This window comes from Lichtheimia ornata (assembly GCF_029851405.1).
Source record: "Lichtheimia ornata isolate CBS 291.66 chromosome Unknown scaffold00013, whole genome shotgun sequence".
In the NCBI taxonomy this organism is placed as follows: Eukaryota; Fungi; Mucoromycota; class Mucoromycetes; order Mucorales; family Lichtheimiaceae; genus Lichtheimia; species Lichtheimia ornata.
Window position 1 is genome coordinate 119,347 of NW_026695333.1, and position 24,989 is coordinate 144,335.

A 24,989-nucleotide genomic window follows, 5' to 3' on the forward strand; every position below is an offset into this window, starting at 1 on the left:
TTGGTGGAAAAAGAGCACAAGAGCTGGCTGACAAAAGAAGTAGCCCTTTGGACCGATAAATAATATTATTCGACTCGGTCCGCTGTGACATCAAATCTCAGAAATGGATCCAATCAACTTGACAGCTCCCACTGCAAATCACGTTTTCCCACCCTGCCCCATTATCTCGACATCTTTATTATCCAATCTGTCTAAGACCTCCATGGATGCTATTGACGACTAAATACTACATAAACTTCTATCAATGAAGAAAATTGGTTCATGACATGATAAGATGATGTGTGCAAATGTGGTTTTCCCATCATGGCAGCAGGAGTACATAGTCTCTTGGTATACGATCCTTATCAAATGAGTGTAGCAATGTCTTTTAGGGTCATTTATAGGCATACAATAAAGAGTAAATGACCATGAATGTGCTTTCTTCAATGAGATGCAAAGAAAAAGGGATTGGTGAGTTGATGCGGCAATCATGCATGGCTGCGCCAAAAATCCCCTTTCTTTTTTGAGAGAGCGCATTGTCATTTCAAGCAGTCTTACCTCTCTTTTCTCTTCAACCCCACATTGATCTGTCGCTTGGTTCCTCATGAACATTCTTCCACACAAAAGGTAAATGAGACACTTGGGGATCCCTCGTACTCGATGTTTATTGTACTTGTTAGCTGGCATGTCTACAACAAGAAGAACATTGAAAAGGTGAAGCGTGATGAAGCTAAAGCCCAAGAAGAGGAAGCTGCCAAAGCCGAGCGAGCTATCAAGGCGGTAAGTTGAAAGCTGGATGGTACTCCCAAGATGATGATACTGACTATGGAGGTTGTATTGTTCAGGAAAGCGAAGCACGTCTTAATCTATTGCGTCAACGAGCAGAAAGTCGATACAAGCAACTTGATGATTCCTCAGCATCAACGGATGGCGCTGTCGTAAAAAAGCCGCCCGAACATGTTGTGCTATTTGGCAGTGTAAGAAAAGCAAAAGCATGATGCTTATCTAGATAACTCATCAGTCGATATAGGATCAAGGCGATCGATATGCTAAAAATGAAGAACGCGAAGCTGAAGAGAAGGAAAAGGAAGCTAAGCTTGATCGACAATTGACTATGTATTTGGATAAAGGAGTCAAAGGTATGGATTGTATCTGGTACAAGGGAGCCAATGTCTTATGCATTGTTATAGAATCCACGCCATGGTACGCCGTCAAAGAGTACGATCGCTACGGGGAAACAAAACCTGATCGAAGCAAGGACACAAAGGCAAAGGAAAAGAGGCAAGTTGCAACGAAGAGGGGATAACATGATCATGAGTAGGTAGCTAATGATGATGAAATAGGCGGAAAAGGGCGATTCATCTGAATGAGGATCCGCTGGCGGAAATCCAGAGCAAGATGGCCAAGCGAGAAGAAGCACGTAAAGAACGACGCTATGGTTCTTATCATCGACATCATCACAAGGAAAAGAGCAAGAGAACAAAAGCATCATCATCAACATCATCGTCATCATCATCATCATCATCGATCGAAGCATTACGAGCAAAGCGTTTACAACGGGAGCAAGCCGAAAGAATGCGTACCAAGGCATATGTATTTGGAGAAGTACCAGACATCAAACCACCAGACACCTACCATTCACAATTCAATCCAACGGAGACTGCTGAAGCACATGAGCGAAGGCGAAGACGACGATAGAGTACATCTCATTTTACTGTACAAAATACCACCACCACCACTACATTAAATCAATTGCTTTTGTGTCTATAATCTTGGATGTCATACATGCCATCAGAAACGTTTATGAAGTAAATATACAATCAGCGTGCGAGTGGAAGGGAAGACTGGATACAAGTGATTTTTGTGTGTGCGAGGGGGTGGATGTGTGTGCGCATGGGTAACAAAAAGAAGATTAGGTTAAATATGGTTGGGACCAACACGTGTCTTGAGTTGCATGGCATCTTCATCTTCATCATCCTCTAGAAAATCAGAGCTTGCATCATGGATCGTTTCCACATTATTGAGCTGGCTATAGTCTCCAACAGGAGCTGGTTGTGTACGGGATGCAGCTGATGGAAGGTATTGTGTAAGCTTTTCCCATAAGAGAATGAGGCCCAAGGAGAATAAAAAGACGGCAAAACCAAATGACAGGAGAATATTGCTGTACGATCCAGGATCAATGTTCAAGGCACTAAGAAGCAATAGCTGCTCTTCATTGGAACCCATAAAGAGCAAACCAGAAAGCATCAATGTCTATTATTCCATCGTTAGTAAGATTTCTTGCATACTTTTGAGTGCATGCACATACCAAAGGAGGGATATACTGGAAAGGAGAGATGCTAAAGTTGCCTTCTTTCCATACAAAACAGATTTCAATGATACGACTGAATCCTCCTGCCATGAGCATGTATCCAAAATAGGAATGAAGTTTCTCGCTGTTGGGTACGTGTTGTGCATGTCCGAAAAATGAGACAGCTGTCAACATGATAAGAACCGAAGGAATCACTGAACGATTGCCGTTTCTGCTCAAGACAATGCCGACTGCACCAGCAATCCACCAAATAATTCCCATTGAAGTATGTTGATAATCGCCATGGTTCCATGGTTGACCCCATCTACCGTATCCGTCATGAGTATTGAGAGCTGACAACATTCATTTCCTTGAGTCTCTTACCGATGCTCAGTGAACGTGTTGACAATACCCCAGAGCATAATCACCCAGCTGTCATACCATTCTTGGCTTTTTCCACGTCGCAATAACCATGGACCGCCCACACGCAACGAGAGTAACATCAAGATACCATAACCAACAAAGGATGAACCCATAATAAAGTGAGCTAGACATTGACCCGTATGATCTACAAAAAAAGGGGGGAGGGGGAATATGAGCCATCATCATCATTCAAAGGGTACATCATGTATATATCGATAGATTACCTCCATAGCAAAAGCCAAGACTTGCAATGACACCAAGTAAGATTTGGACATAGCCAATAACTGGAACCAAGGCACCAAGGACTTTGTGAAACGGTACAACAAAAGGCCGAATGCGACCATGAATGCCACGTTCCAGATGCAGTTTCAAATAGACGCCAATGGCTAACTGGCCGACGAGCAACCATATCAGGATAGAGGCAAACCATCGATGTGCAATATGTGGCTCCTAAATGAAAATAGTGTGCATTGCATAAATTAGGTCAAAGAATATGTAGCAAGCAAGCAAGCAAGCAAGCGCGCGCGCGGGATATCGAATGCGATTGGATTAGCTGCTACTTACATAGTTACGACCAGCATGGGCATGGGCCAAGAAATAGCCCACCACGAACAGTGCTGTTGCAAGTATCTGGACTGGGACATGCCATCGATTTCTAGCCAAGCCAAGCACCATACCGAATGGGAATAAAAATCCAAACGCTGTTGTATAGATAGATACATAGATATGAGTGTGGTCCATAAGCAAATGACAATGTAGTAGTGAGTGACATACATAACACCATGAACGTAATGTGGAGAGCCATGATGTAGCCAATGGGCTCGTCGGTGGCAGCACTCGTTTCAAAGACTGATGGATCGAGGTTGTGAGAATGCCCGGTCGCACCATGTTCGTGCTCGTGGCTGTGGTCGTCCATGACTACTGAAGAAAGAGAAAGAGGAACAATGTGCGGAAGCTTAATGTGCTGCAATAGCTTCCTCTCCATCAGTCTTAAATTGCTATGGCGGGCTTGTTGGTCCGTAGCATAGTTGTTGCATTGCTAGGCCCATTCTTCTTCTTGCTGCACAATAAGGGTTCCCATGCATGGAGCTGTATTAGTTCACATATAAATAGACTAGGCCGTGCTTAATGAGTAATGCCCCTCTCTCGTCTTGCTCGTCTAAAGTTGTTGAACAATAAGGAACAGGGCACAAATTAAACACATGGATGTGAGACACCACAATTCGATCATCATCATCGTCTTATAGAGAATTGCTACACTTTATATATTAAAGGTTGCCTACGTATCATCATCACGTCCCTTTTTTGGGAGGCAGGATCTATTTCTTTTCTTGCGTGATCATTGATGGATTTTGGATTGGGGTATGCCGATACATATCCACAAGCTCGGTTGTTGATATCTGACATCTTTCTGGAAGCTCGTTTAGGCTACCATTAATGATAGCAAAGAAGGTCGTCATAACATCTGCCACAGTCACCGGCGTCCCAAGAAATGTGGTACATAGCGTGCAGCACGCCTTATCACAATGACCACCAAAACAATGAAGCAGGAAAACAAAGAAAGCTATGAATCACCACAACGATCAGCTCTATACCACAGGATTGCTGAAAGGGCCATTCATCTTGATACAGCATACTACACGTACGTAAATGTAGGCTTTGAAGGACAATGACTAAGAGCACAACAGCCTAGACCAACTTGATCGATCTTTCATCACACACAAGAGACATCATCATTGATCGTTACAAAATGTAATATAGTGGCTCATCATTACTATCATTATCGTTAAATGAGACGCATCCTCAAAAGGGATAAGGTAGTACGAGACTGTTGCTGAATGATTAACAAGCCAATGCACACATGGCCCTTTCTATTTCCCTCTTTCTCCTTTCTTTTTTTACACCCACATTCATATCTATATACCCAGCCCTCCCCCCTTTTTGGATTGACAACGATTGTACATAGTAGTATGGTCAAGGGCTTTATTGCTGTCGAGCTTGATTTTCCAGATGTGGTGTACTTTTTTGCCCCACGACCCAACCAGCAAAAGTATTCGACGTATCCAAAGCGACAAAAGTTACGAGGCAAGCTTCGCCTGGTTACGGGACGACCGATCAAGTTGAATCGCGTTGAAATACGTTTCAAAGGGTGCACCCACTTGTCATGGCGCGATCCTTTCAAATCGGCCCACTCGATTCTCGCTGAGCGTATGCACGGTTGCAAGACGTTACGCAAGTCAAAAAGTATCTTGCTTCAAGATGCTACTATTCCGAGCGGCATAACAGAGATGGGATTTGAGCTTACGATTCCTGGCAACTTGTGCAGCTCTTTTTCAAACGATTTTTGCGACATTACACACAAAGTATACGCTATCGTCGTCCCTACTGGCAAATTCACCAAGGAGATCCATGTCGAACGAGAGATCAAAGTATGCAAAACATTGATGCCAAGGGATGTTGCTTATGGATACGTGGATGGATATCGAGTGCCCCGATTAGTGATGCATGGTAAACGATCAGGATTACTCGCTTGGGAGTTTCAGGTGCCACGTTGGGCTTGTCTCGAAGAAGGAACATTGGAATTCAATGGTGTCTTACATACCCATCCATCCACATCCTATGAATGGACCATTGAAAGAATACAAGTGGATGTCGTTCAAGAAGAAATCTATCGAGATGAGACCATGTAAGTGTGTGTGGCTAAAGTGAGTTATCTCTTTTTTCTTTTGCCTTATTGATCATCCTTCCCCTTTTTTTATAAAAAGGAATTCCAAGCGGCATCTTGTCATATCCAACAATACGCCATCCACCTATCTTCATCCGCCGCTCGATACCCCTATTTCGTTTTCATTCCCGTTACAGCAGCAACTCAACAATACCCTTCCATCGATCACCACCACCACCACCACCACCACCACCAGCACACCCCAACCGGGCCAATTGAGACGAGTCGTATCTGTGCCCACCTATTTATCAGGCATGGGGTATCCACCAACATCCAAGCGGAAAACAATCTCGCCTAATGGAAAAGTGACACTTTTATCCCATGGTTCATTGACATATTCGCTTGATTCCCCTTTCCTGGAGATCCGCCATTTTATCCGCCTCATTATCCACGTGGCAGGTGAATCATCACCCATTTGCATTGGATTGCCATTTCAGATCACTCCTTTTCTAAACTTACGAGAAGACCAACAGAGCAATGATGATGGATTACCCACCTATCAAAGCATCTACCGGGATGAAGAAAGGTTGCCAGATTACGTCGCGTCGTTGAGTATCGCCCACCAAAACAATGAGATTGTTGAAGAAAGCGAAGTCGATGAATCACCACCACCACCACCACCACCACCAACACAACAGCAACAAGCATCCTCATGTTGTCTTTCTACATCCACCCATACATCATTATCCACCATAGCACCCAGACCATTGAGGAGAAATCACCAATACTCTTCATCTCAACCTTACGGATTACAGTTGTTAGCCGGTAGCACTTCAATCGCTTCCCTGCAGCATACTGGGCCTGTCACGCATTGTGGAAGCTTAGCAGAAGAGAGAACACTAGATGATTTTTGGTTACATGGAAGCATTTGATAATAACTACTGCTATAAACATGTTCAAACAGGTTATCATGATTGATCCCTTCTCGATGACGCATTAGCATCATCCAAAGTTTTATTATTGCATGCAAGCTCCATGATTATTGTGGTTCACTGGGAGGGATGAGCAGACGTCCATTGCATAGTACGACCTCCGGACTTGAATAGCATTGGACGTAAACGCGTTGGTGGTAGTACAGATACTCGGATACATGTTGCTCACGATGGTGGTTTCTTGTAGTGGAGTACGTGATAGAATGCAAGGTTGTATCACTCGTTCAACCCTTCCATGTATGTACGATGTACGTAGTAGACATGGTGTATTGTTGAGTGCTGCTGACGCACCAAGTGACATGAGTCAATATGATGGGGGTGGTGGTGGTAATGGAAGGTATACTGCGGGATGGGATGATGAGCGTAAAAAGAGAGAGAGAGATTTTTAAGTTTCAAGCTTGAGGAACGAATCAGAGTGCGTAATACCATTTTTGACAGGTATAGCTAAATGTTGTGCCTTTCATCGCCGCCGCCGCCACCATAACAGAGCGTACCACACACACACACACACACACACAAAATTTGTGTGGGTGGAGTGAATCAAGGCCGATCCTCCTCTCTCTCTCTCTTTCTTTCTTTCTTTTTTCCCCCTCTACATTCACGCTTGACATGTCGTCGTGTGCTGCTGTGTTGGAATCGCTTTCCAAGTTATCCATTACGCCAAAGACAACTTCGCATGAGGCTGCCGCTGACAACAAGACTTGGTCCTCTGCATTGTCGGCTGCCAATCCCGGCTTTGACTACCAGGTCACCAAGACTTTGATTCTCAAGCCCAAGACTGCCAAATCGGCTACTCCCACTCCAGTCGTCGCCATTGCCCTTGACTCCACCGAGACCAACGTTACTGCTCTTGGCAAAAAGCTTGGTTTGAAAGAATGCCGTTTCGCCAACGAGGATTTCCTTCAGGGCACTTTTGCTGTAGCTAAGGATGCTGGTAAGTGTTGTCTATCTATCTATCTATCCATCCTACGCGATAAAAGTATATTCACATTTGCATTGATAGTGTCTCCCTTTGTCTTGTCCAATGTGGCTGACCTTTCTACTGTTCACTTGGTGGTGGATGCCGCTATTCTTGCATTGCCTGGTTCCACTTTGATTGCTTTCCGTCAAGGCGCAGCTGACAAGACTATCTTCATCACTGTGGATGATTTGAAGGCTTATTTCAAGTCCATTGGCAAGGATGCTGTTGAGGTTGATTTCAAGGAATTGGCTGCTGCTGCTGCTGCTGCCAAACCCGCCAACAAGCCTGCCGGTAACAAGGCTGCTGCTGCTGCTCAAAAGCCTGCCAAGGAGGGTAAGTGAGGAAAGGAATCAGGAGATGGTATGAAGGAATGGGATAGCTGATCAATCTATCTCTCTTTGTATCAGCTGCCGCTGCTGAGGATGTCCATCAAATGGGTATTGAGTTCAAGAAGGATGTCGATCTTCCAAAATGGTATCAACAGGTGAGTCTAAATGAGTCAAAAAGATGGTTCTAGAATCTCATGCATGGTGGGTATGATAGGTCTTGCTCAAGAGTGAAATGTTGGATTACTATGATGTGTCGGGCTGTTACATTCTTCGTCCATTGGCCTATAATGTTTGGAAGCAAATCACCAGTACGTATATTTTATACATGATGCATGGAGTTGGTCAACTGACACACGCCTTTGTAATAGACTTTTTCGATGATGCCATTAACGAGATGGGTGTTGAGGATACCTATTTCCCCATGTTTGTCTCCAACCGTGCTTTGGAACGTGAAAAGGACCACATTGAAGGTTTTGCTCCCGAGGTTGCTTGGGTCACCAAGGCTGGTCAAAGCGATTTGGAAGAACCAATTGCCATTCGTCCCACCTCTGAGACTGTCATGTACCCCTATTTCTCAAAGTGGATCCGCTCTCACCGTGATCTTCCCTTCCGTATCAACCAATGGTGCTCGGTCGTTCGTTGGGAATTCAAGAATCCTCGTAAGTCTCTTAACTTGTCATGCATGATAGCATCCAATATCACTTACACACACACACACATTTATATAGAACCTTTCCTTCGTACCCGTGAATTCTTGTGGCAAGAAGGTCATACCGCTCATTTGACGCTTGAAGGTGCTGGCAAGGAAGTGCGTGAAATTCTTGACTTGTATGAACAAATCTACAATGATTTGCTTGCATTGCCTGTGGTCAAGGGTGTCAAGTCTGAAAAGGAAAAGTTTGCTGGTGGTTTGTACACTACGTCGGTGGAAGGTTTCATTCCTGCTACGGGTCGTGGTATTCAGGGCGGTACCTCGCATTGCTTGGGTCAAAACTTTTCAAAGATGTTCAACATCACTGTGGAAGATCCCAACGCTCCTGCCAATGCATCTGAAGAGGCCAAGAAGATCCATGTGTGGCAAAACTCTTGGGGTCTCTCGACTCGTACCATTGGTGTCATGGTGATGGTTCACGGTGATGATAAGGGTCTTGTGATGCCTCCTCGCGTGGCACTTATTCAATCTGTTGTTATCCCTTGTGGTTTGACCGTCAAGTCGACTCAAGAGGATACTGACAAGATTCACAATGCATGCAAGGATGTTGCTGCTCGTCTCAAGAAGGCTGGTGTAAAGTCAAAGGCCGACATGCGTGACAATTATACCCCTGGCTTCAAGTTTAACCACTGGGAGTTGCGTGGTGTTCCCCTTCGTCTTGAGGTGGGTCCAAAGGATCTCAGCAAGAATCAGGTCACTGCCGTTCGTCGTGACAATGGCGCCAAGTTTGCTATCCCTCTTGACAACCTTGAAAAGGGTGTCCAAGAAGCTCTCGACACCATCCAAAATGACATGTACCAACGTGCCAAGAAGCAGCTCGATGACGCTATTACCCGTGTTGACAAGTGGGAAGACTTTGTCCCTACCCTTAACGCCAAAAAGTTGTGCTTGATCCCATGGTGTGATCGTGAAGATTGCGAGGAAGAAATCAAGGATAAGTCCGCTCGAGTGTAAGTTGTCATGGATCATCCATTTTGGTTGTATAGGTAAAAACTCACACAACTTTTCATAGTGCTATGGAAGGTGAAGAAGAGGACGAACGTGCTCCTTCCATGGGTGCCAAATCCCTTTGCAAGCCCTATGCTCAACCCACTGAAAACCCCATCATCCCTGGTGAAACCAAGTGTGTTGGTTGTGGTCAAGATGCCAAGCACTTTATGCTCTTTGGCAGAAGCTACTAAACCCTTTCTTGTAAAAAAAAGAATCATTTCATTTCTTCATGTACCATTGTTTTCTTTTACGCATCGCTCCATAATAGAGACGGTCATCATCCATTTAATATACAAAAATCATTTCTTTCTTCAAAGTCTACTAGTTATCGCTTATATTTCTAGGATAGATCAGATGATTAGGATATATATATATATGTATATGAATGAACAATACAAACTTACATCTTGGTTTTGTAACCGCATGTTGGGATCAATCGAATTGCGTAATCCAACCATGATGCTGTGGAACGCTCCTGTAAGTCCAATCATAGGCTTGATGACAGCTACCGGCACTGCACGTATCACAGCTTTTGCATGATGTCCATTGTCTTCCCCCACAACTTCAGTTGGCACGGCAAAGATCGTCTCTGCAGCTGCACCTAGATTACGACTCAGGCTTTGATACGCATATTGGAACCCTTGTGTAAGATCGGATGGCTGATGAGCAAATTTGCTGAGCGTGGGTTGTTGTTGCTGCTGTTGTTGTTGCATGGATAAAGGTGTTGTCTTTGATGGTACAGTGGTTGCATAAATATACCCTTCTTCATCTTCAAATAATTCAATGGCATCCGTAACGACTTGCTCACGTCGCGATGTGGCTGTGGATGATGTTGACGATGAGGACGAGAAAAAATCATCGGCTTGTTCAAGGATCACTTGTGCACCGGATGCAAACCTCGCACTCAACTTGATAGCTTCCATAGCTGTTGCACGTGCAAATGCTTGTGTCCCCTTTTGTAATCCTACAATACACAAATAAACAAATCATTCTATGCAAAAAGAGAGAGACCCGAAATCTTACCTCGCATAATGCGGCCATCTTTACGGTATTGTTGAATCGGCAGTAATACGAGATCGGCGACACCGTTACCAAGATTGACAAAGGGACGAATGGGTGCAACACCTGAAAGCATGTGAGGTACTTGCGTATTCTTGATATGTGGTAGCCATTCTCGCATCAACCTGTCAGCTAGCCGTGTAAAGCCATTGATACCCGTAAGCTTGACATGGCTCAATTCGATATCTGCTTCATCCAATCGAAATAGGTTGACGAGCTCTGCAAATTGTCCTTCCTTGATGTTGCCGTAATTGACATACTTTGGCTTATAATCAATCTTTAGCACAATGGGATGGATCTCGACCGATTCTAGATAAACAAAGGCGATGATGAACAAGCGTGAAACGTATTATCATTATTAGAACAACTTACGTAAAAAGACCTCTTGCTGTTGGTCATCCTCCTCCTCCTCCTCATCGGCATCAGCTTCTTCGGTTGCTGGCATTTTGATGGCATCATTGGCATAGGTGGTAGAGTGCAGCAAGTTTTTGTCAAACGTAAAGTACTTGACCATGAAATTGAGTGCATCTTGATCCACATACAATCGCAACGGTAATAATTTAAGCTTGACTCGAAACTCCAGTGTTGGATCCTGATCGATGGGGCGTATTCCTTGCAAATCCACATGAAGCATCATGGAGCCACGTTCCCTTGGCAACGAATGTGAATCCGGCCTCATGTATCCAAGGAACTTGTTCCATGACGATGTCTTTACATTGTCAATCACTTCAAAGTCACGCACATCCAGTACGAAATGGATCCCTGTTCGCTCGGTTTCGGGCATCAAGTCGAGTTCAACGGATACACCATTCACATGCATTTCAATATCAGGCGTTGGATATCGCTGCTGATGCTGATGCTGATGCTGATGGTGTCTATCATCGTAATAAATATCATCGGGCGAATGACCAAAGAGATCCGTGGGTGAACCATAGGATGAAGATCCAGCATCAATGCTGTTTGCTCGTGAGAGGCGACTATCAATGCTGCTAGAAGAGGTGGGTCTTGAGGAGGCGGATGATGATCGCATCGATCGCATGTACTTGAATTCATAGCCATCGTACAAGTTCCAAACAATATCAAAGTTGTGTATACGCAACGAAAGGAGTGAACGTGAAGTATCTACACCAGGCCTGCCGGCTCGCATCACCTGCTTGTCAGTGCTATAAAAGTTTTCCACAATGACAAGCTCATCCAAATCGTGCATTAGCAACCGACACGCACTCTCGTTCTTTGTTGCCATGTTGGGATGTTGTGCTGCATGTCTTCGTCTTGGCTTTTGTGGTGGTGGTCTAGTAGCTTCTGTAGAATAATAGCCCTCGACATAGCCAAGATCCAGTACATTACTTTGGGGACGTGATGATGATGATGAGGATGAAGCTGATGACATGACATTGGCTGTAATTCTTCTGAAAGCATCGGGATCAAGGCTGGCAAGCATGTCTGGATTGTCTTCAGGGCTACGATGCTTGGTAACAATCGGTTGCTTTCCATGTGCCTTTGTTTTCCTTTTTGGATGATCCTCTTTGGTTTGCTGCTGCTGTTGTTGTTGCTCTGTATCCAAGTCGCCTTGATTTGCAACGTAAGTGACAAAGTTGATGAGTGAATGAAACGAATCCGTGCATCCTTCCAACACCAGGACATTGTTGAAGATCGTCACTTCCAAATTGGGAGCCAACACCAAATCATCCAACTTGGCTTTGATCAATGCATCAAATTGTACCACCGAAATCACACTTGGGAACCCAAGATTGGACCAATATTCCTTAGCACTCACACATGTGCTTCCACGATGGCCAAAAACATGATCAAGGTGCTGGTCATCGATATCATGGTCATCATCCACAAGCATCACATCCAATCTTTCGAGGAACGTCTTGATAGAAATAATGGGTTGACCACTGGACACGATATCGGTAATGATCTATACACGAAGGTAAGGAGATCATGCATGCATGAATAGGTGTTTTCATACTCCGTACCTGGAAATCATCAATAACAATGACTGCACGTGATGGCAAATGGATAGGCTTGTAATCAATCGACGTATCCAAAATGTGGGCATAAACCTTATTGTACTGCGTCGGTGGATCAATAAAGACCATCTAAAACGTAATCGATAAGCAACTTGGAATACCACTATCTCCATATTTTGACGTTTTTACCTCTTCTGGCGTCTTTTGAAAATCAACCAATTGCTCTATGAAATCAAGATCCATGCTGAACCGCCAACAAAGATTGCATGCCACCACGCTGGTAATCTTGTGCTGCTTATTGAGCGCATAATCATTGAAGAGCTTGGCAAACACAGATATCATTGCTGTGTTTCGTTTCGGCTAAATGATAGTATAAGTCATCCTTGTTTTCACCATGCTTTGCATGACTTGACAACTTACGCTGAGTTCGCCGCTGATTGTCTTGTATAAAATGGGTCGTTTGAAGGGTACAATTTGGTCCAAAGTCAACTCATCAATATCCAATGTGGTCACATTTTCATCCTACAAGGATTTCAATGAGCAATCTAGTAGTAGTAGCGCAATAGCACACGCTTTTTTGACTTACCGTCCCAAGATGCTTGACAACAGTAAAGTAACGAAATTCGGACATCCGTACTCGATAGCTTGCCTTGTTTGTCTTGTCTTTGGAGCTCCAATGCAAATCCCATCGTGCTATATAACCCACGTCATCATAAGTCTACATTTTCAATGTATGCACGCCATCCCTCATTTACCATCACTCATGACTGCAATTAACGATAATAGGCTTGATGCATGTGTCAAGTAGCCAAGGCGTTCATGGCTCTGGCTCAATATACTGGATGCACGTAGAGAAGAACCAGCAGCATCATAATCGCCCGATCGTCGAACAAAGCTATCGCCTGATACCTTGTCGCCTTGTTTGGCAGCTTGAACGCGAGAAATGAACTTGGGTTGCCATAGTAACAGGTCATTTTGCAAGATTTGCACTGTATCCCACACCTCTTTGGCCAAATTCATGCGCGTGGAAGGGAAATGACAATTCACCACAAAAAGCTAATAACAGAAATGTTAGCATATACAATCATCCTCAACCTGATTCTTACTACTACTACTTACCGATGTTTCCACTGTTCTTTGTTTGAACATCATGGCTGACTCCGTTTGATCTTCCATAGGTACATGCGGCTTTCGACTAGCGTCCAAGGATTCATTCTTGTTCAAGTGCTCAAATAGGTTATTGGGTATATCGGATCCCGATCCAAAGTATCCTGATTTAGCAGCTGGTACGGTGGGTGCATGCATGGAATCAGATAATCGCACGGTGATTTCAAATGTGGGTGCTTGGGGTATAGCCACGGTGGATGTGGTTGAAAACGTATCAGGCTCTTGAGGTGGGATGGTTTTTGCTGTGAACCAGCAGCGGGATGCGGTGTCTATAGATAAATCAAGATGATAAGTACTCTCTCTCTCCAACATGTGTATGCACACCTCCTTACCATGCGCTTGCTTGAGAAAGACATTGATAAAATCACATTCAGCTTGCAACTTGATGGGTGCGTCTAAGTTGGACGTTGTGCCAAGATTCATTCCTTGAAATGGTGTATGTGCAGAAGTCGGCTCTTCTTGTCCACCATCACCCTCCGATTTCCATGATATGCCAAATTGTTTGATATCCACGCTGAGAATATCCGAATGCAAAAGATCATTGAATTCATCCCGTACGCACACTTGACTCATGTCAGGAACATAAAGCAAGATGCGAATAAAGCCACATTTGAAGCTGGCGGATTTGCAATGCTGCCGTTTGGTTGATCCTCGATCCAAATCTTCATAAATACGTTGCCCAAGCGAACTATCCAGATTGCTATATACACAATGTTATTAATCATTATCCTCAAAAGTCGCTTTGTTACATACCTCATCTCCTGTGGCCTTGTTGGCTTATCCCATTTTTCAGTCAATTCCATCATTGCATACACATAATTCTCGAATCGATCGGCCACTTGAGGATCCACATGTATCTTGAGTGGCATGATGGTGATTTGGGTATTTTCCTCGAGACTTGTAGCTAATAGCATGGGAGCAAAAGATAAGTAAGCATATACCTTGTAGATGAGTGAATACGACATACCATTGACAAAACGCCTGGATTGATGTGCATGTTTCTTTTCCACTCGTATCCTGATGACTTCATGGTGATGGGACTTGTCACGATGATGATGATGGTGGGAGCGTATGCGATGGGTAGCGTGGGATTGTACAATGCTAGGAAACTGGGTATCATGCCGATAATCATGCATTATGCTGTCATCGAATTCAAGAATGGGTAGGTAACGTTCATAAGGAATCTGCCATGCGCGTTCTGCCGCCGCTTTCTTTGACGACCATGGTTCAAATGAAGGCCGCCTTATCCATTCATCAACCGACATACGCTTGACCTTGATATCAAAGGTTGATAATAATGAAGATGCTGCTGCTAGCGTTGACTCATCCTTTCTTTGTGCGTTGTTGTTGTTGTCTGGGAATTGTTGATAACGTGCAACCAGTTCGCGGATCGCTAATCGAATATGGCCAATCTCCTTACAGCCATTGCATTCATAGGTTTCCCACATGGATGGTGGTGGTGGTGATAAATCAGGTCCATCATGCACGAGAAAATAAAATTCCATCTCATTGATTTGAAACTTGATCTTGATATCAGGTACAGAGGATGCAGATGTTGATGCTGCTGATGATGAGGTGGTGGTGGTGGAGGAGGGTGTCGTCATGTTGGGTATAACGAGTCGAGGAGGTGAACGAATACGATCGAAGCCAAGATCAGGTGATGAGCTTTGAGAAAGAAGAATGCTATCCATTCTGGGTATACTGGATGTCGTCATATCAGGTGTAGAGGACTCCGATGTTGAAGAGGAGGAAGAGGAGGTATCAGTCATTGCATCCATCGTATGCTTTAATAAATCAGCAAGGAATGCGGCTTGTCGAGGTGTGATCATGGTACGGATATGCGAACATAAAATGTCAATTTGTTTGATGGCTGATGTATGATCGGAGAGGCGCGTTGGATTCAGCGGATAAGAAGGTCGCATTTGTACTCGTATCCAATTCTCCTTGTCGAACATAGTAAATAATAAAGCTTCATACGGCTTGTTGGTATTGTTGCTAGATGTCGAAAACGCTCCATACGCTCTAGGTGTCGTTGATCCACTCATAAAACTCGAATGAATAGAATTGCTTCCACCACCGTATAACCCTTCATTGGCTTCATAGAATTCTGTTTGCTCCAAATCGCTGTTCTCATCATCATCATTATGGAGTCGAGTTTCACTGTTGGTTGGTATAGAATACAAGGGTCCATTGTTTTTTGATCGTATCCATATGGAAGGGGATGACAAGGTGATGATTTTGATGGTATTGTTGTTGATATGGATACTGGACTCATCAAGCGGTTGTTGTGATGATGGCTTGTTGAATTCTGGTGTTTCATCAAAGTAAGAGATGCGTGCGATTTGCAAATCGAGATAATATTCATCATGATGGGGTGAAGGTGGAGCCGCTGATTTATGCAAGATGCGAACGGTGGTATCAATAACATCGACTTTGACTTTGGCCAACATCTTATCGATCACCCGAGTGAGTACTTGAAGTCCTTCCATGCCAATATCCACGTCTCCTTGACGATCACTGGATGATGATGTTGATATGTGCATTGACTTTTGTATTGAATCCATCAATTCTTGATCCTCCATTTCGGTTCTCAAAAAATCATCGGCGAAATGAAGAGAAGATGACATGATTGGCGGGTCATCATCTTCTTTGTTACGTGCTGCATAATCAATCCTCCATATTAGCTAGCTACCCATTAGTCTCACTCACCACACCCCCCCTTTGCCACATTGATACTTACATTTCCGGCGAGTCTTGACAGGTCGTAATGTTAATTGTAATCCTTGAACCTTGAGTGCAATGATACCACTGGCAAGATTCGACCATGGTAATGACGCTGTAATCGATCCCACTTTGCCTTCCACAAGCACAAACGGCGTATCGGCAATACAATCATTCAGTGTCTAATAATCATCATCATGGCAATGAATACATGCTTTGCTCAGCAGCAACCTCCTTGCTGATCCTCCATGCTCACCTCTAGATTCAGGTCCAGATCTCGCAGCTCCACAGACCCATTGTAGAGCTCAATGTCAAAGTTGTCGAGATCCAACTCCTTGGCAAGGAACTGGCCGATAGCTTTACGCAGCAGAAACTTGTAGAGTCGTTTTTGGATATTGGTGGGTAGGGCAAAGCTGTTCCAAAAGGAAGGTAGGAATTGCCAGGCCTTCATGGGTGAAATTGGCGTTGACTGTGAGTGATAGTAATGACGAAAGAAAGAAAGAGCGGTGTTGGTGAGTGGGTACGTGTGTGAGTTTGTCAACTGACTCAAAGGGGTAAAGAATAACAAAAAGAGAGAGAGAAGTGAGAGAAGAGAGGAAGGTGATTATTACATCCAAGTGACTTTTACCATGCCCAGCTGACCATTACAGCGCCAATGCATTATCCTCCTCTTTCATAAATCACGCTTATTGACTCCGCCTCATGTCTCACATCATGCATCGTGTGAATATGTTTGACATGCTCTTGTCGTCGTATTAATCACTATTCCAAGTCTCACTTTTGCTACATGGAGTATAAAGAAAATGAATCTATAACAGGATGACAACATGATAAGCCCTCGTGCTACACCAGCCTTTCCTTTCAAGGACATCTGCTGCTGATCATTGTCATGCACATTACATTCCCCTTGCGTATAAAAGCATGATTTGTGATTGTCAAGGGTGGTCACTGTGAAGTCGCACCATTGCAAGAAATAATGACCTGCTTGATATTCTACGTGCATCAAGAAGAAGCGATCACCATCTACGAGTAAAGTGGATTTTATTAGTATACTGGAGGCATCTTACTAGAGATGTGGACCATCAACAAGAGAATGTAGTATTCGCATTCATTGTCAAGCAACAAGTCCCTTGAGATCGAGTGATTGGCAAATCTATGCATGATGCGCTTTTCGGGGTAAAGGAATATAGCGGGTTTTATGATTAAGCTAGCCATTCTCGAACACTGGCACCGTACATTGTAAAAAGTCAACGTGGCCAAAGTAAAAAACAAGTCTAGTATATATAAAAGAGCATTTACTTGTCTCGTGTGTGATGGAATATTAACAAAGAGGTCAACGAAAGTGAGGAGAGCAAATACTGTGGTGGTGGATATATGAATGAATGATTGTTGTGTAATAAGTAAGGGAGAGGGAGAGAGATAAAGATGAGAGAGAGAGAGGGCTATTTGTACAAAATGATGCGAAAAAGAGAAACAAAAACAAAGAGAGATGACTATTGGATACTAGTGGATGATGATGGATCTTGGATAGAAGAGGTTGTTGTTGTTGCTGGGGGAGCAGACATACGAAGTCGAATGACACGTCGTCGAGGTATTTTCTTATTCCTGGATATCGGGCCCACCTTTTTGCCAATATGCGGTAAACTACGAAATGTGGCATGGTCTATGGTGTATGCAAAGGGTGATAGAGTATGATTGACACTGGTCAATTGGGCCAATTTAGCAGCAAGGCCATTCTCACTTGGGTCCACAACGATTTCTTGATCCATGGCCATCACCAAAGGTTGATCATCCGTGTTGGTAGAAGGTAACTCGGGTCCCTCAGTAACATACCACGGCACATCGGCATCCTCAGCATACATATCAGCAACCACGGTAGCCGAGTTGACCGAAGATCCATTCAATGAGGAAGTCATGCCATCATCTGAAAAGAGCTCGTCATCATGTAATGCTTGGAAACGTCGACTGTACAAGTCGTTGAGATCGGCAACCGAAAGTGGATCGAATGGTAAATGCGATGGGTGGTAGATATCACTAAACGTGGGTGGTGGAGACATGTAGGGTGGTGGTGAACGTAAATCGGGCATCGAACGTGGTGAATAAGGAGGACCCGCTGCTGCTGTGGTGGTGGTGGAGGCTGTTTCATCCTTTGTGTCCTTTTGCAAGTATCGCAAACTCAAATTGTGGATCATCACCGGAAGATCTTCTTGAAAAAGGTTGCGTAATTGCTTTTCAATCTCGCGTTGCAAAAAGTTGCGTATACTCGTGATGCTGTCAAATGTTGAACTGACACGGATGCTTTCCAAAGGATCATTCTTAAACACCAACGTGATGCCTTTTGTCTTTGAGACAACCAGGACAACAATGCCTCGTAACTTGAGATCGCTAATACGCAATAACATGGGTACCACCAATGGTTTATCCGCAGCCAAGATACCGGGTCGAATATGCCGCGCCAAATCTGTATGCTTGGCATGCATTGGATTGGCCTAACATTGGGTGGCGTAAGTTTTCAAGGAGAGTATATATACAAAGTCAGGGACATTGTTGTCTATCGTTTACCTGCACTTTTGTTTGTACTACAATGTAGGCATCACCTGCGTATGTCAACTTGAAGATTCCACGGAACTTGTCGGTTGCTAGGTCGCCCACTTCGAGAATTTCAAGGTCGGGTGGCTGTGGGTGATGATGATGATGATGATGATCCATTGTGAGTCAATAGCATGCATACACACATACACACACATTATTCATGTACTTACGGACGTGCCCATATGAAGTTCTTTGACAGTGATATGGTCTACAATGTTCTTTGGCTTGTTTCCCTTGTTCAGGGCAGCTTCTAATTGAGAGCGCGCCTCGTCATAGAATGCAGCGTCGAATTCAGGCCAATTGAAACGGAATGCCATGGGGTCGATCGAGTGTTAATGGAGGGTGAAATGGTATCGAATGCTGATGCGAGAGTAGTAAAAAGCGGGGCGCATGCCTCGTTGTGTATGTGTAGTAGTAGTAGTAGTGGTTGCCTTGGAGAAGAAGAAAAGAAAGAGAGTGGAAAAAATAAGAGTCGGTTTTTCAAGGGAACACGAGACAAAAGTCGTTCAGGGCCAAGCGATATTCCATTGGCTGCAGCTTTGATACGGAGCAACATTTTCTTTTCTATCCTGCGTGTGTTATGTGTGCCTTACAATACCATGGCACATGATGGATCATTTCGAGATCATGAACCCTATCAATGAGATTCATCCCCCCCTCACTTGCAAACGAACAATCAAACAGAGTAGATGAAGAAAAGTAGCACACATCATATATTAGAGAACACACACACACACATTGCACATATGAAAATGAAATGAAAAGTGCACGATCCCATTTCTGTACGACTTTGAGGATTATAATTTACTTTTTCGCTTCTTGTGTAATAATCTGGATGCTACGTACTTCGCCATTAGGGCCGATTAAAAGACACTTTGCAAGACATCCGCATTCGCCTTCGCCATTTTCCATCGCCATCCTTCGACGATCCGCATTGACCATACTACTCCCCAGTGGTTCTCTTCCACAAGGCAAAAGTCGCCATCCTTGACCCACTCGGTACATCCCGACACGTGTGCCATGACGCATGTGAAACACTAGCAAAAGGCCTCGACGTTCCGAATAAATCACTAAAAATGTGGAGATCCGAGCTGGCTTTGTGCGTTGCTGTTGTTGTCCTGATGATAATGATAATAATGGATTGGCTTCGTCGGGTTCTGCTACTTCCACCCATCCACATACGGTATCACGTAATCCTTTCCACATCCGTATCATTTCCCCAGAGGGTACGTCCCACAAAATCACCCTTCCTAACGTGTCGCAAGTGGCAGCCAATGTGCTTCGCTGTGAGCTCGCTGAAATGGGACCCATCGAAATGCTGGTGATACGTCGCTCAGGATCATTAAGCGTCAACACCGATGGAATAGGCGTAGCGGGTTCAATATGAGAGGGTGGTGCATGCATGGAGGGTACATACGGTGAAGGTGAGCTCGACGTGCTGAGGGAGTTGTTGTTGTTGTTGCTGTTCGATCCATTGTTACCAGACCACCATGATTTGGCAAAGGAAAATACAGGCGTGGTTACACGTGACACTACATAGCTTGCCATGGAAACGGCAGACATCAACGGTCGACTGGATTCAGTAGTTGCATAATAGGAGATCATAGGTGCATCACCAACAGCGACATAGCGAGAGGTTGCAGCTGTGAGGAAAGGATTGGTGGATACAGTATTCGATTGGTCGAGTAATGTAGTTGTTGAAGTGGCCGACCGAGGAGGAGAAGGGCCTGTTTCACATTTATATATTATCAATAAATGAGTACATAGCGCAATATCAAATAGGTTCACTTACCAAGACTCACAACATCACGTACTCGTTCTTGCCTTTGCAACTCGTACTTTTTGTAAGTGAATGCTGTTTGCATACGTGAAGCATCTATTTCCCATCATGAATCATCATGCTCTTTTTTGTTATCCACTCCCTTCTCTTCTGACCTATACCGCTTTCTCTTTGTCCATCGCATACGCGCAACACCATCCATAAACTTTGACCATCAATGCTGACCACGCGATTCCCTTCAAACAAAATGGTGATCTCCTCATCATCGCAAGTGTGTGTAACGGTCTTGTAGATAGGTGGTGGTGTTCTCATTTTGATGGATAAGATGGGGGCCGGTTCCAAGAGTTGAGCTGTCAACAATGTCCCTGTCTGCAGCAGCAGCATTAAAAAAATCATGCAGCGTGCCTCCATATCGTAATTGATCATTTACCTCCGAAAACACACGAAGCCATCCAGTGCTATATCCTGCCATCACAAACATTTGACTACAAGTGATGATGATAATGAGCTCATGTCATTGTTTGATCCCCCCCCTCCCCTAAAACTTACTTTTTACGTATTGATGGCACAAATAACGGCAGACAAAGAATGGCTGTAATGGTTTCACTAGGATCCATCCATGTTAGATGCAACAATGGAAAAACCTACCCCCACCTTCGTTACAAGTCAACTTACTCTTCCTGTTCACATCCTGATCCTTGACCAACAGCACAATATTCATCTTCTTCCTCATTCAATTCGACCACCACAAACTTGGATTTGTGTGCCAAGACAATATGTCGTCCACCTGCCGATGCTGATGCCATGTATGTTTCGGTGAAGGGTCCAAATGCATGCGTGAAATCACTGATACTGTTGTTGATATTGTTTGATGCCTTTGGTTCCTATGCAAAGAATAGATGAGTTTATACATTGCTCACATGGCATCTCCCTCGTTTTGACGCACCTCGTCTATGCTCCAACCCCAGTCCTTATCCCATGAATCATCTAAATAAGCATGTTAATGCATACAATACTCAAAGAAAGATATGAAAGGAGAAGGAGAAGAGAGAGAGAGAGTGAGAGAAGGGGGTTTTACCCTGCCTTGATCATCTTTATTGTCATCGTCAAGTTTGGATTCGTCTGCTGTAGTCTGTTCACTGACATCTTGAATGACGGTTGAGACCTTGGGTATCCTTCCCACCAATATGGATAATATAGGTTGTGGAATGTTGTGATGGGGTGCAAGGACGCATTTGAAGTTCTTTGTCATAACGAGTGGGGTTGCAGGAAAAAGTGCGCGCGCAAGAGACTAAATCTCCCCCTCTCCTCCTCCATTGTCCATATAAAGACAGCAGCAGCTCACGCGCGTCAAATGGATCCATCATGTGTGTGTATGTGTGCATAATGCAGAAAGAAAAAGATCATTTTATATATATATAGAGAGAGAGGGATGGTTTACGCATTAAGTCTATCCTGTAAATACTGTGTATTCTCCTTGATCACACCATTAAGCACCTTGTGTACTTGCATACATCCTTGTGTTGCTAATTCCATCACACCTTGTAAACTATCAATGTGGAGACGCGATTCCATCTAAGCACATACCACCACACGTTTAGCTTCAATCTCTCCATCCATCCTATCTTAATTATCCTCCTCCTACCTCGACCAAGTTGACCTTGCCACTCTGGGGTAAAATGGCCACCGTCAATTCTGGAGCATCCGAGGATTCTTCGAGATTATTGAGATCTAATATCCAAGTAAAAGTTTAGATCCCATTTGCCAACCAACCATGGACGACGACAACAACAAAAATCACTTACCAAGCACTGGCACCCTGTCTATTGATCCAGCCGAACATGCACACACATAGTCATTCATGGGAATACCTGCATCAATCAATGCCATGGTAGCTGCATTGATACAGCTTTGAAGCACGCCACCATCATGTTGAAAGATTTGCAAATAGATATCAATTTGAGATCGTGGAAATTGAGAAGTAAGGATCACTGGTTCAAATGTTTGACGAATAAAGCTGGCCATCTCAAGGGATCGTCTAATCATGAAATGTGTATAAGTCAACGTGATATGGGGGTTAACGTTGTCGTCGACTCGCTCGCTTACTTGTCATTCTTGGAGCGTTTTTTTCGTTCACTGAAACTAAAGGGAGCGATATTGAATTCCACATTGAGGATGGCTCGATCAGAAAGCATTTGTTGTCGGTAACGTGCCTACAACAAGGTCGTGTCAATATCATCATCATCATTATCATCCTATAGACATGCTTTTTTAACTTACTTCACGAGGACCATATACTGCTGCTAAACATTTGGTATTGCCTTGTTCGATATACGCTGATCCATCGGATTGACTGAATACAGATGTCTTTGCTGTGATCCTCCTCAACTCGTTCGCACGACGACCATCGATGCGTAGACCTAGGGGGCGATCGATCAGCTGTCTTTCTCTCTCTATCCTTGTAGTAACGCATGCGTTCAGTATATATACCTTCAGGTGTGATCAATTCAAGACGAGACTAGCAGCTTTCCTGTGAGCCATGGGGTCCTTTTTCCAATGCAAAGAGAGAGAGATCTGCTTACCATTGTGTTCTGGCTAAACCTGTGTGGCTCCTATCAAAAAAATCGGTGATCGAGTTGGCTGTGAATTCAGCAAACAAGCATTGACATAATTTCCCCTTCCCCTGCCTGCCTATGTATCCATCAAGTTCCTCCAAGACTTTTTTTTATGAGAAATGAGAATAAAGCATTCATATCTTTCTAATCCAAGTCGTCAGCCTATCCTTCGCATACATAATTCGAGTGCTACCTGCTGTATTGACAAGGAACAATTCAGCTAAAAACACGCCAACTGCTGCTTAATAGAGCATCACAAGTTGTCTTCAAGTAGGGCAGGATAAGTAGTGGAGGCGATCCAAAGGTGCAAAGAGCGTATGGCCTGGTCAAGAAACAAGTTGACTTGATCAATCAAGTATAAACACACGCGTGATGTTGTATGTAGGGTCGACCTTGTTGCCTAGGTAACAATGATCCTAACACGTGCCCATATTGTCATTATGCATGGATACAATGAACAACAAGACATTTTATTCACCATGCTACTTTGGTATTCATGATACATAAGTCGAGTGGAGTGGGGTGGATGATGTCTATTGTTGCCATGACGACAATACTACTACCACTGCTGCTGCTACGTTTCAGGATAAGACGACTCCGAACAGGCGTTTGAGATTGCGCCCTTTATACGCATTCTTCCTTGTTTCTTGTTTTCCACTACAACCACTACTACCCCCTCTTTACCTCGATGGATCCCGTGCATTACTGTCCAACATACGCTCCATTCTTTGGCTTTGCGGGAGTCTTTGCTGCAGTATGTCTACTTTTATTAATGCCCTTATTTCGGATGACTTGAAAACTAACTTGCCCCATCTCTTCACGCGACCTTACTAGATGGCATTTAGCTGTACGTGTATTCCATGTCAGGTTCCATTGTATCGACTTTATACTCAATGCGTTTATTCATAGCTTTGGGAGCTGCATACGGTACTTCCAAGGCCGGTATCGGTATTGCTGGTATCGGTCCTTTCAAACCTGAGCTCGTCATGAAGGTATACCTCCATTACAGCATATACACATACACCAACCACTTGCTTATACGTATACGTTATTATGATAGTCGCTTATTCCAGTGGTCATGAGTGGTATCGTTGCTGTGTATGGCTTGGTGGTGGCCGTCTTGTTGGTTGGTCAAAGTATGTAAAGTGAAAGTGCATGTTTCAAAAGATTGAATGATGCTGATGAATGAATGAATGATGGATTAGTGTCACCTACTTCGGGCTATTCGCTATTCTCGTAAGTCAACTTGATGCTATATATCATCCTCTTACTGACTCGGTATTAGTGGTTTTGTTGCTCTTGCAGCAGGTCTTTCTGTTGGTATTGGCGGCTTGTCAGCAGGTTACGCTATCGGCATTGTAGGCGATTATGTAAGTAAAGAGAGAGAGATTCACATTTACAAGCTATGAAGTGTTCTAATGCGTGATGAAATGTATATAGTGTGTTCGAGGCTATGCACGTGAAACACGTCTCTTTGTCGCCATGGTGCTTATTCTTATTTTCGCTGAAGTCTTGGGTCTATACGGCTTGATTGTCGCCCTTATCCTCAATGCCAAAGCCGACAACACTGTATGCTAATTGGAGTTAGCTGTATATATCAATATACCATAAAGAATGGCATCATCTTTACTCTGATGAATACGAATGATGATATAGATCAGTTGTTTGGTTATGTAGTACTCTGCTAGTATGAAACAGGATGATGATGATTATGCAGCGGGAAAGTAAAAGCATGGTG

The 24,989-nt window shown here is 43.9% G+C and overlaps 9 protein-coding genes across 9 annotated transcripts; 4 read left to right on the forward strand and 5 right to left on the reverse strand.

The window, feature by feature from the left end:
* Positions 1–583: 583 nt before the first annotated feature.
* On the forward strand, positions 584–1,677 carry O0I10_003797 (uncharacterized protein; the record flags this gene model as incomplete). The annotated part of the gene is made up of 6 exons (XM_058483864.1): positions 584–606; positions 660–759; positions 825–956; positions 1,010–1,118; positions 1,170–1,260; positions 1,323–1,677. 6 exons carry the CDS (start codon positions 584–586, stop codon positions 1,675–1,677), a joined length of 810 nt encoding a protein of 269 aa, XP_058345253.1.
* A 219-nt stretch (positions 1,678–1,896) lies between these two features.
* O0I10_003798 (uncharacterized protein) lies at positions 1,897–3,608 on the reverse strand (the record flags this gene model as incomplete). The annotated part of the gene is made up of 6 exons (XM_058483865.1): positions 1,897–2,232; positions 2,288–2,594; positions 2,654–2,837; positions 2,917–3,142; positions 3,257–3,393; positions 3,467–3,608. The coding sequence occupies 6 exons, from the start codon at positions 3,606–3,608 to the stop codon at positions 1,897–1,899; spliced, it is 1,332 nt and encodes a 443-aa protein (XP_058345254.1).
* Positions 3,609–4,662: 1,054 nt separating this feature from the next.
* O0I10_003799 (uncharacterized protein) lies at positions 4,663–6,289 on the forward strand (the record flags this gene model as incomplete). The annotated part of the gene is made up of 2 exons (XM_058483866.1): positions 4,663–5,378; positions 5,458–6,289. 2 exons carry the CDS (start codon positions 4,663–4,665, stop codon positions 6,287–6,289), a joined length of 1,548 nt encoding a protein of 515 aa, XP_058345255.1.
* Positions 6,290–6,958: 669 nt separating this feature from the next.
* On the forward strand, positions 6,959–9,532 carry O0I10_003800 (proline-tRNA ligase; the record flags this gene model as incomplete). The annotated part of the gene is made up of 7 exons (XM_058483867.1): positions 6,959–7,283; positions 7,353–7,643; positions 7,718–7,794; positions 7,854–7,947; positions 8,008–8,298; positions 8,368–9,301; positions 9,364–9,532. 7 exons carry the CDS (start codon positions 6,959–6,961, stop codon positions 9,530–9,532), a joined length of 2,181 nt encoding a protein of 726 aa, XP_058345256.1.
* A 134-nt stretch (positions 9,533–9,666) lies between these two features.
* On the reverse strand, positions 9,667–16,715 carry O0I10_003801 (uncharacterized protein; the record flags this gene model as incomplete). The annotated part of the gene is made up of 15 exons (XM_058483868.1): positions 9,667–9,681; positions 9,746–10,305; positions 10,365–10,709; positions 10,773–12,324; positions 12,383–12,505; positions 12,566–12,736; positions 12,797–12,898; positions 12,963–13,069; positions 13,132–13,432; positions 13,496–13,812; positions 13,876–14,243; positions 14,297–14,447; positions 14,511–16,202; positions 16,284–16,446; positions 16,521–16,715. 15 exons carry the CDS (start codon positions 16,713–16,715, stop codon positions 9,667–9,669), a joined length of 6,162 nt encoding a protein of 2,053 aa, XP_058345257.1.
* Positions 16,716–17,757: 1,042 nt separating this feature from the next.
* O0I10_003802 (uncharacterized protein) lies at positions 17,758–19,173 on the reverse strand (the record flags this gene model as incomplete). Its single annotated transcript, XM_058483869.1, has 3 exons — positions 17,758–18,753; positions 18,827–18,940; positions 19,027–19,173. The coding sequence occupies 3 exons, from the start codon at positions 19,171–19,173 to the stop codon at positions 17,758–17,760; spliced, it is 1,257 nt and encodes a 418-aa protein (XP_058345258.1).
* Positions 19,174–19,660: 487 nt separating this feature from the next.
* O0I10_003803 (uncharacterized protein) lies at positions 19,661–21,888 on the reverse strand (the record flags this gene model as incomplete). Its single annotated transcript, XM_058483870.1, has 8 exons — positions 19,661–20,583; positions 20,649–20,732; positions 20,798–21,005; positions 21,067–21,121; positions 21,186–21,242; positions 21,312–21,520; positions 21,583–21,623; positions 21,720–21,888. The coding sequence occupies 8 exons, from the start codon at positions 21,886–21,888 to the stop codon at positions 19,661–19,663; spliced, it is 1,746 nt and encodes a 581-aa protein (XP_058345259.1).
* A 185-nt stretch (positions 21,889–22,073) lies between these two features.
* Positions 22,074–23,221, reverse strand: O0I10_003804 (uncharacterized protein; the record flags this gene model as incomplete). The annotated part of the gene is made up of 7 exons (XM_058483871.1): positions 22,074–22,211; positions 22,282–22,367; positions 22,442–22,674; positions 22,743–22,849; positions 22,917–23,056; positions 23,127–23,154; positions 23,219–23,221. 7 exons carry the CDS (start codon positions 23,219–23,221, stop codon positions 22,074–22,076), a joined length of 735 nt encoding a protein of 244 aa, XP_058345260.1.
* A 718-nt stretch (positions 23,222–23,939) lies between these two features.
* Positions 23,940–24,979, forward strand: O0I10_003805 (V-type ATPase, C subunit; the record flags this gene model as incomplete). The annotated part of the gene is made up of 7 exons (XM_058483872.1): positions 23,940–24,005; positions 24,097–24,243; positions 24,312–24,387; positions 24,457–24,487; positions 24,537–24,621; positions 24,692–24,820; positions 24,929–24,979. 7 exons carry the CDS (start codon positions 23,940–23,942, stop codon positions 24,977–24,979), a joined length of 585 nt encoding a protein of 194 aa, XP_058345261.1.
* Positions 24,980–24,989: the final 10 nt, after the last annotated feature.